Below are 10,376 nucleotides of genomic sequence, written 5' to 3'. Positions count from 1 at the left end.
CACGTTACAGTATCTTTTTAAGTCATTCTTATACGAGTCATGTTTGCACTATAAACAATTGCTATTTAAAGTTTACCCATTTTCAGAAACATACTAGTGTTGGATTTTTTGGGAGCCTGTGAAGAATGTGCTCAGAATAGACTTGAGAGCACCATACAACAATGACTGCTGTGGCAACTGACTATTCAATGACACATGAAAAACATGGCCTGGGGGTTCACCTGCATGTTTGTGTTGAGGGAATAACACCTTTGTGTGTGTGTCTGACACAAAGATGGGTAGTCAAAATTGAAATATCTGTTTATTACAGTTTATTTCCTGTTTTACATAGATAGATACATAGAAAGATAGGGTAACGTTTATCTGTATTTTGTATAGTCACATATTAGATTGTGCCTATGTTATACTGTACAGTGTATGGTCATATATTATAATAATTTATGGAAGCTGAGAAGGTCTCTAAACATGAACATACAAAGGAAAATGATAGAATTCTATTCAAAACAGTTTTCTCAAATATCAAATGATGGGTGAGCGTTTATGGTTTTAATGGCTGGTATAGAATTTGATGCAGGGTCCAGATGTCCCCTTGTCTCTATTGAGACCCTCATGTAGCTCTAATCTCAATGGGGAGACACAAAGACTTTATATTTCAATTTGCATTTTAATCTATTCAGGGGGAGGGGTATTATCTTCATTTGATGATTCCCTGAAAGTGCAGAGACCTTTGGCTTGTCTCTGTCACATTAACCCTCCCGCATCTGTCACACGAGCAACAACATGTAATATAAGCACTGTCTATCTATCTATCTATCTATCTATCTATCTATCTATCTATCTATCTATCTATCTATCTATCTATCTATCTATCTATCTATCTATCTATCTATCTATCTATCTATCTATCTATCTATCTATCTATCTATCTATCTATCTATCTATCTATCTATCTATCTATCTATCTATCCATCCATCCATCCGTCCATCCATCCGTCCATCCATCCATCCATCCATCCATCCATCCATCCTCCAAACCATAAAGGTATATTTAAAACAATTTATTTTTAGTAATTTAATCAAAATATTTAATTTAATTAATTTTAAATTAATATTATTTAGATATTGTGTGTGTGTGTGTGTGTGTGTGTGTGCGCGCGTGCGTGCGTGCGTGTGTGTGTAGGGGGAGGCACAATCAGTCAGAGCGCAGTAGTACGCAGAGGTGAAAGCTCAGCGTGACAGTGTGTGTGATCTCTCCTCTGTGAGAGAACATGGGACATATTTGGGTATGCGAGAGCATTTACAGCACAAGCAATAATAACCTGTGGGTCTATTGGATTATTGTTTGATCCCTTATTTACCGCGACTGATAACGCGCAGAGGTCCCGAGACGAGCAGCGCGAATCTTTGTTATTCAGAGAAATGGAGCCATGATTTCTGCCAGACGAGTTAGCATCGGCTGCTCAAGCTAACTGGAGCGCGAATGTGGATATCCTTCTTCCCTTTGTCAGGCTGAAGTTTTTCTTACATCAAATTGCTGCAGGAACAGATTGTGGTTGTGAGAAGTTTATTCCCTTAACTATGATATAAAATCAATGTTGTGCGCTTGTTTTTGACGCGCTAGGCTCATAGCTAACTTAGTAGCGTTAGCCGATGCTGTGTTACTCCATCTGAACAACGGCTCGTCTTTAATGTATTTTAATCAGTTTAACGATAACAAATCTACATTAGTTATTGTTAATATTGTCAGACCCGTGCTGGTGATTATGAGATAAAATTGTGATGAGTTTATTTCTTTATAATGACAGGTTGGCAGGCGAATGCTAACAATGCACTAGCTTAATAGCTCCATTGCTTTTCTATTATAGCAATAATTTGCCATGATAAAACAGATGTTTTGCTAAATAATTTTGAGACTCATACGCGTTTTATTTTCATTTCTCGTCAGTAACGATGATTTGAGCGTGTCGGAGAAAATGTAAACAATTTAGTTGCTCAGTTTGCCAGCCAATAAAGTGTGCATGCACTGATGATCCATATTATTTTACAATATTTAGACTGGACGAGTGAATACGGCTGGACATTTTAAAGGCTGTACACTTTAAACCATTTCCGGGTCTGGACTGGACGGGTGGGAAATGGTTTGATTTGTTCTGTCTGCTGATTTGGCCTGACACCCATTTAAAGATAGACCTGACACAAGAGACTCAGACCCCCAAAGCTCTGGAGGATCCAGGGCCCATCTTTGACATCAGTGAGGGACACACACAGTTGTCTCCTATCCTTTGCTCTCAGCCTGGCTCTGATGTGAGCGATCATGGGCACCCAGGGCAGCCCTGTGAAGAGCTACGACTATCTGCTCAAGTTCCTCCTGGTGGGAGACAGCGATGTGGGAAAAGGAGAGATTCTGGACAGCCTTCAAGATGGATCTGCTGAGTCTCCATATGCCTACAGCAGTGGTGAGTTAATCAACACATTCCACACATCTTCTTCACGCAGAATGTGAGTAACAAATCCTTCTGCCAGAATGGTCTCAGATCAAGGCTGTCACTCACTGTGAGCCTTTCAGAGAATAGTTGTATTAACAGGTTTTCAAAATAGCACGGTCAATATTGTTTTTGTGTTTATGCTGAATCATTCTGTGGGTAGCTTATTGCAGTGGGTAGTTTGTGGAAACGCAAGTGATTGATAATAGTTTATTATTCTGTTTATCTCTTGGGGGATTGTGTAATTCTTACATTTGGCCAATCAGATATAAAAGCTGCACATTTTCTGCTCAGTCAGTATTGTATAACATACAATTTTTTTAGTGGAGGTCAGATAATCGTTTTTATACAGTATTGTTAACCAATAGTCACACTTTGATGGATAAATTATACATTTATTAGATGATTGAGTGATTTACTGATTGACTATGTCATGGATGACTATGGATAACAGTTGTTGATAAATATAAAAAGCTGAAATTGTACTATTTATTACACTTCTTTAGGAGCAGAAATAGCAGTCTGCTGGTTCTTTTGCATTTCAATGGATAAATACACCATGAACTTTTTCTTTTTATTTTAAAATTAGAAATCTTAAACAATGACAAAAAATACATTTGTGTCCCTCTAGATCACAGATCAACTTTGCATAATATAATAATGTAACAATTGTTGTATTATTGTGTTATAATAATCATTTAGTTATTATTGTGTTAAAAGTAGGAATAAAACAATCATTTAAATCAGTTCTACATATTGGATATGGGTAATGAGTAGAAATCAACCCATATTGCTTTTTTATGTACCTGATAACCAGCAGAACCAATTTGAATTTGTTTTATTTTGTCACAATTATAACGATCATGGGGAAAATCAACACCCAGTGTGATTCTGAAAATGTATTCTTTCTGAAAGTTATTTTTGATCTTAGTAGTTGCAAGTTTTTTTTCTCTTTCTTTATTTTTTAATGATTATATCTAATTTAATTTTGAGATGCTATCAAAAATAATCTGTATTAGTAGTACTGATCAAAAAATCTGTATTGGTTGAACTCTTATTTATTAGTTCACATTATACTAGATGTTTTCAGGGAGTGTTACAGCACAGAGATTTTCCTCAGGATACAAAACACACAAGTAAACATGACTAAGAAGTTGGAAGTGTCTGTTTTCATTGAACAGGTCAGTACAGCACACCGTCAAGACCAGTTTTAAACACAAGCTCTCTTTATTTGATTTATTTAATGGCTCTCCATCGCCTGTGATGAGATGAGATCATCCACGCTCTGTCATTTGGCTGAAGCCAGTGAGGTGATAGACCAATTATAGACCGATATGCCTTTCATATCCAGATGAGCCTCATGTGAGCTGGGATCCCTTTTTTTTAAACGGACTGCTGCTTATCTTGTTGCTTGAAGCTATTAGGGAACAATATGTTTCTGTTTTATGTGTGTGAGAGATCTCACAGTGACTACGTTTACATGCAGCCAATTTTAAGGTTTTGGTCGGGTTAAGGTCACTATTCGGTTTCTGGAACATTATAATCGTTTACATGCGTGAGCAGAGAGAGTTTCTCCTGTATACATGGAATTGCAATATCCCGATGTAAACAGCGACGCGCGGTTAGCGTCTCACGTACAGACAACTTTAAGACGCAATATACGTCATTTCCGATTCTTCTTCCTGCATCCAAAGACAACAGCAACAGAAGCACGCGGATAATGAATAGTTTGGGGCAGATAGCGTCGCTATCATAGCGATCGCCTTTGTTTGCGCTTTGATGATGCTGGTAACGTTACCCAGATAGCAAACTGACATTGAATCAACGTGGAAACATGACATCGAAACAACGTTGATCTGACATTGTTTTGCTCATCGAATTAACGTTGAACCAACGTCAGACGCGTCATTCTTTCAAAACTAATGGAAAATCAACTTGAAATCAACGCGTTGTTTCAACGTTATGAAAGCAAACCAATTTTCGATTTTCATTTAGCTTTGAAGAATGCCGCGTCTGACGTTGGTTCAACGTTAATTCGATGAGCAAAATCAACGTTGTTTCAATGTCATGAGAGACGTCGTTTCCACGTTGATTCAATGTCAGTTTGCTGACTGGGTACTGACCTCGCTCCAAAAGAATGCTGTGCTGCATCCAGGTTGCGTCTCGCCGTGTTTACTTCCGGTATACTGCACGCGGATTTTTCTCTACTCAAAAGACCAAGATTCCTTGCGAATAGAATATGCGCAGAACACCAATCACTATGAGGATATGCCGATACGCGTTTACATGACCAAAAATTCGGGTTAGAAAAGGGGTATCCCGATTCCCAGGTATAATATCCCGGTTTTTAAAATCCGGAATATGAGCATGTTTGGGTTTTTGCCTGTGTTTACATGGCCGTTCGCGACCGGGTTATTGGTAATATCCTGGTTTTGAACGGGTTATTGGCTGCACGTAGTCAGTGATGGCTGATTTATGAAGTGTTCTTGGGGAGCTTGCTAATCCAGCTTCAAAAGAGTTGCCTTGCAATCCCTCAAAATCAACACCGATGGCTCCAAGAGAAGTCCGTGGATTCAGCGCTGATGTGCTTGGATTGTTTTAATGTTGAAAGGCTTTTTTAAGAAATTATACATAGAGTATCTGCCGAGGTATTGGCAGCATTGGCTCCCAGACAGCAAACTGACATTGAATCAACGTGGAAACGACGTCTCTCATGACATTGAAACAACGTTGATTTTGCTCATCGAATTAACGTTGAACCAACGTCAGACGCGGCATTCTTCAAAGCAAAATGAAAATCGAAAATTGCTTTGCTTTCATAACGTTGAAACAACGCGTTGATTTCAAGTTGATTTTCCGTTAGTTTTGAAAGAATGACGCGTCTGACGTTGGTTCAACGTTAATTCGATGAGCAAAACAATGTCAGATCAACGTTGTTTCGATGTCATATTTCCACGTTAATTCAATGTCAGTTTGCTATCTGGGCTGTGAGTAAGGTGAAATATTAAAGCGAAGAAAGGTTGCTTTTATGGTTTAAAAACTCCATCTTATTATAAAAAGTGGTCGACCGATATATTGCCATGCCAACATATCGGCCGATATTTTTTATTTTTTTTTTATTATTATTTTGTTTAAATATCGGCATTGGGTGCTACGTTTTTCTGTTTGTCCGTCTTGGAAGTGGGACTTTTATTTTGATTGCTCTGAGAACGGCAGCGCCTGAGCCAGCACTCTCATTCTCTTGCTGCATCCCAATTCACCTACTTATACTACGGCCTAAAAGTATGTAGCCTACTCTTTTTGTGAAGAAAAAGTACATACTTTTGAGTGTGTAGCAAAAGAGTAGGCCATAAAAGAATAGCAGACCACCGGGGTCTCCTTGGAACACTAATTTCAACATACTACGATTTGGGACGTACATAGTTCTATTTTCGCATACTATTTAGGACGGATAGTATGCGAATTTGGATGCAGCACACGTCTTCAGTTTTTATGATTTCTGTTTTGTCTAATACATTACTAGATAGAACTGTCAAAGAAAATAAACTGCAAAAAGTGTTTTAGTGTTTGCTTTTTTATTATAACAGAAAGGTAAACTACTTTCTGATTTGCCGTCAGTGTTCAGCAAGTAGGCATTTATGTAATTTAAACAAATCTTTGAATATATAATGAATGAACATTTTAATTTCACAAACCTTGCAGACTTAGTCGAATCCAGTTGTTCAGATTCAAAGTGCGCATTTGTAGCCTGCATGAATCATGAATCATGATCAGTTCGACGCACAATAAAAGATAAACTTTAAACCCTTGATTTGAAACTATGCTGCACTTTATTGTGGCATATCCATGTAATTTTCACTGTGCTGAATGTGAAATTTAATGTAATTTTAAAATGACTTGGTAGCAGAGAGCCCCACAGTGAAGCTCCACCCCCACTGTACTGAGAGTCTAGCTCCACCCCTGCCCATCTTACAAACTACCTGCGAGGTTATTTATTTGGGTAGCATGCATATTATGAATGCCTTGCCCTTCGGCAGAATTCAAATGAGCCATTTTAATCTAGATTAATTCCAAGATTACAGTGAGATTAATCTAAATAAAAAAAAATCTATGCCCACCACTAATATACATATATATATACACATATATAAAGAGTTCAGATGCAAAAGCCTCTAAATGCCATTTGAAATTTTCTTCTAAAATGACCATTTTTATCAAGCTTGTATATTTAAGTTCAGTAATTTCACTTGAATGACTATTAATAGGTAATCTTCATTGCCATTTAAGTGAAATTACTGAACTTAAATATACAAGCTTGATAAAAATGATCATTTTAGAAGAAAATTTCAAATGACACTTAGAGGCTTTTGCATCTGAACTCTTTATATATATATATATATATATATATATTTAGCTTATGTGCAGCCACATACTTTACCTACAATGCTTTAGCTAAATGACAAATAAATAATTGTATGAGTTCAGAGAAGCCTTGTTAATCCTCCTTATTCTGTTGGTTTTACATTTTTCAGGCTGTATTCTTATAAATTGGTTTTGTTGTGTTTACTCTCATTGATTTGTCTTTGCACTGGCTTTGATTGCACATCTGTAAATATTTACAGTTGCAGGTTGCAGACATCTTGGTTGGCCTGGTAGTGATTGATGGATTTGGCTCAGACAAACGCAGCGATTGCAATATAATCACGATCAAGTGTTTTTCTCCATTAAACAGTACTTTTCATTTTCTTTCTGTTCTGTTTCGATTCAAACATCGTGGTGTTATAGATGTGACCAGTGAAGGGACAAATTACACTGAGACAGCAGGTTGCTGCAAACACTTAGGGGTCAAAAAGAAAAGCTATGCAAGCTAATTGAACAAAACTGAAGTAAAAAATTGGAATAATAGAAAAACAAATAAAGAAATGTATGCAATAAAGATGGGTCATTGCACACAGAGGTCTGGAGACTACAGAACCATGTCATAGAACACAATTTCAATTTGCATACACAGCTAGTGAATTTGTACATTGGTGGGCAGCACGAATGAACACAAAATGGGAGACACATACGTAATGGCCATTACACAAAATAAACAAATATGAAAACATCCACTATACCAGTAAAAAAAAAAAAACACTTCAAACAAAATCTTGCTGAATTACAACAATTTATAAATTTACTTTCAATATAAAAAATAAGTTAAATTGTCCTTTGAGTCCCCTCAATAGAAAAAGGACTGGTTGCGGCTATATCATTGCCTGGAACAGTACATATATACTGTACGTCCAAAGTTACCACACAAACATATTTTGACGGTGTACCAGCTCACAAGACTCCGCTATAAGGAACAAGAAAAAAAAAGAACAGTAAGAATAACCCATCGAACTTTTCGTTAAAGATTGTGCACACTTAACTCCAAATGTATGTTCAGATAAAGTAGATTAAACCAAAATAATCTTATTGTGAGATTTAACTTACTACTATAAGAAATTCCCAAAGAAATAAAGAACAAGACTGACCCCGTGGAGCGGTCGAGTCAACTGGTCGAGACTGTTTTTCAAAGGTGGCTCCTGCCTGTATATGCGAAGTGGACTGTCTTTATAAAGTATCTTCTTATTAAACTGTCTGTACACTTACAAGGTTCTCAATGCTTCAGTTTGCATATATAGGGACCCTCATTATGTTACTGTGGGGCTATTTTCAGGGCTCCAGACTAACTTTTTTTACTAGGAGCACTGTTGCCCCTGACTGAAAATTTTAGGAGCGCAAGCAGAAAATTTAGGGGCACACCTTAAATCTTGCAATGCAATTATTCAAATTTCCCCCAAAATAACTGTAATACTGACAAATTATTTAATAATAAATAGACTTAACATTATGATATGCTGTTTTATTTTAAGTTCACAGGGCTCCAGACTCAAAGTTGAGGGCAGCATCACCTCAACTGAGAACTCTGAGAACTTCTACTACAAAAAAAAAAAACAAAATTCTGGTAGCACTGGGGCTGACAATAAATCACTAAGCTTACTTAGGGTGTAGATGAAATTAACTTTAGTTACTATCATTTATAATGTCTTAATATTAATTAATAAAAGTAGTGAAAATATGTATATAGATTATGGAGTGAAAATAGCCAATAAACAGCCAACAAACTGTGTTTAGTGTTTTCCAACATCTTAAAATTTTTTGTTTTAGGACAATCTTTAAAGGATGAACAAAAAATGTGTTGGTAATCACATAAAAAATACAAATATGATATTGAAGTGCTGGGAAAAGATGTGTAGTAGGCTACTTGTAACCATTTGACTATTTCTTACACATTATCATATTTATGGTTAGAGTTAACTTACTACATTAGCCTAAATCCATGGTTCTGTTCGGCTGATTTGTGGACTGAAAGCCTTCTATAAGTGTTTCTCCTGGTTTCCACGTCAGCGCTGTTTGATCTGATGGTTTATAACAGAACTCTGCGCCGACACGGAGTGTTTCTCACTGGATCTCGTGGTGTTGATGTTATTAATTCTGAGGCGAATTCAATGGATTTCTTCACTGGATCTCCGAGTAACAGTGTTGCGTGAACGAGATCGGCCCGCGACTGGCAAGTTCGGGGCTTTATTTTACTGTCAATGGTTCTGATCGCTGCTGCTGCTCCACGGTCCTATTCATATATGAGCGGCGTATTTTCGTTCCACTTTCATTTTGTTTGCATTCGCTGCTAGGTAACGACTAACGAGTCCATAGATCGCTGATTGCTCAGACTCACATCAGGTTGTGATATTTGTCTCCGTCTCATTCCCACAGCACAGACGTTTACACGCGCAATTCTTGTCACGGATTCATTGACGCGCCCCTCCCACGCTTACCATGCATTTGACGTGTGGCAAATTTACTGGTCGCACATGTGCGACTGGATGTAAAATTCAGTCGCACACTCTCACTCTCAAATTTTGGTCGCAAAATGCGACTATTTGGTCGCAGTCTGGAGCCCTGATTTTGAGCCTTGTTAGTGGTATTAACTAGTGATTTATATTTTTCATTACTCTATGCCCTATATACTAGCGTTATACACTAAACAGTTTTTTAGAGATACAACTCTACATTCGATAATCATGAAAACAAATCTCAGAAAACGGTCGACTAGGTACCAATATGTTATTAGACCAAAGGTTCATTTTGCGCTGGAGTTGTCCTCTATGGACAATGGACACTGTGGTCGACTACCAACTAGCTGATTAGTGAGATTTTATTTTTTCCTTGAGCACCAAACCTGTGTTTATTGGCTGTGCTTTGTATGTGCTTTAGTATGCTGGCAGTATTTTAGTTGTGTGACAGTTGGTAAGGTAAGACCCACAGAAACTTCCATCTTTGAATTTATCTCCTTTAAAGCTCCGCCAGTGTTTAAGACCGCCTGTCAAGTTATAAATAGAACAACTTTAAAAAATGCATTTCAAGACCTAGACCTGCATTTCAAGACCTGCATTTCAAGATGCATTTCAAGATCTGATTCTATTTTGTTGCTCTTCGCCTAACTGTTTTTGAACACAAGAACCCATCTAAAGTACATTATCATTCACACGTTTGGGTTTGGTATGATTTTTTTTTCCATGTTTTTAAAAGAAATCTCTTTTGCTCACCATCAATTTAAAATGTAATTTATTGCTGTTATGCAAAGCTGATTTTTAAGCATCATTACTCCAGTCCTCAGTGTCACACGATCATTCAGAAATTAGTCAAATATGCTGATTGAATGCTCAAAAAACATTATTTATCAATGTTAAAAACAGTTGTGCGGCTTCATATTTGTGAAAACTGGGATACATTTTTTTCCAGCTTTCTCTGATGAAACGAAAGTTCAAAAACAGCATTTATTAATAGAAATCTTTAGACGCTTCT

The 10,376-nt window shown here is 37.1% G+C and overlaps 1 protein-coding gene across 3 annotated transcripts in view; it reads left to right on the top strand.

Annotated features, from left to right (window-relative positions):
- The first annotated feature begins 1,195 nt into the window (after positions 1-1,195).
- rab40c (RAB40c, member RAS oncogene family) overlaps positions 1,196-10,376 on the top strand; it is a 24,230-nt gene continuing 15,049 nt past the window's right edge. Inside the window, exons 1-2 of one of the 3 annotated variants that reach the window (XM_039686052.2) lie at positions 1,196-1,283; positions 2,055-2,456. In XM_039686052.2, the coding sequence (XP_039541986.1) occupies positions 2,315-2,456 (142 nt within the window). In that variant the 5' untranslated portion in view covers positions 1,196-1,283; positions 2,055-2,314. Of the gene's footprint in view, positions 1,556-2,054; positions 2,457-10,376 lie in introns of all 3 variants that reach the window. The other 2 variants (XM_039686051.2, XM_039686050.2) reach the window with 2 other exon arrangements.

The sequence above is a fragment of the Pimephales promelas genome, chromosome 3, assembly GCF_988280905.1.
Source record: "Pimephales promelas chromosome 3, fPimPro1.hap1.1, whole genome shotgun sequence".
Classification (NCBI taxonomy): domain Eukaryota; kingdom Metazoa; phylum Chordata; class Actinopteri; order Cypriniformes; family Leuciscidae; genus Pimephales; species Pimephales promelas.
The sequence above is the reverse complement of the archived record's forward strand: the minus strand, read 5'-3'. Positions and strand labels throughout refer to the sequence as shown.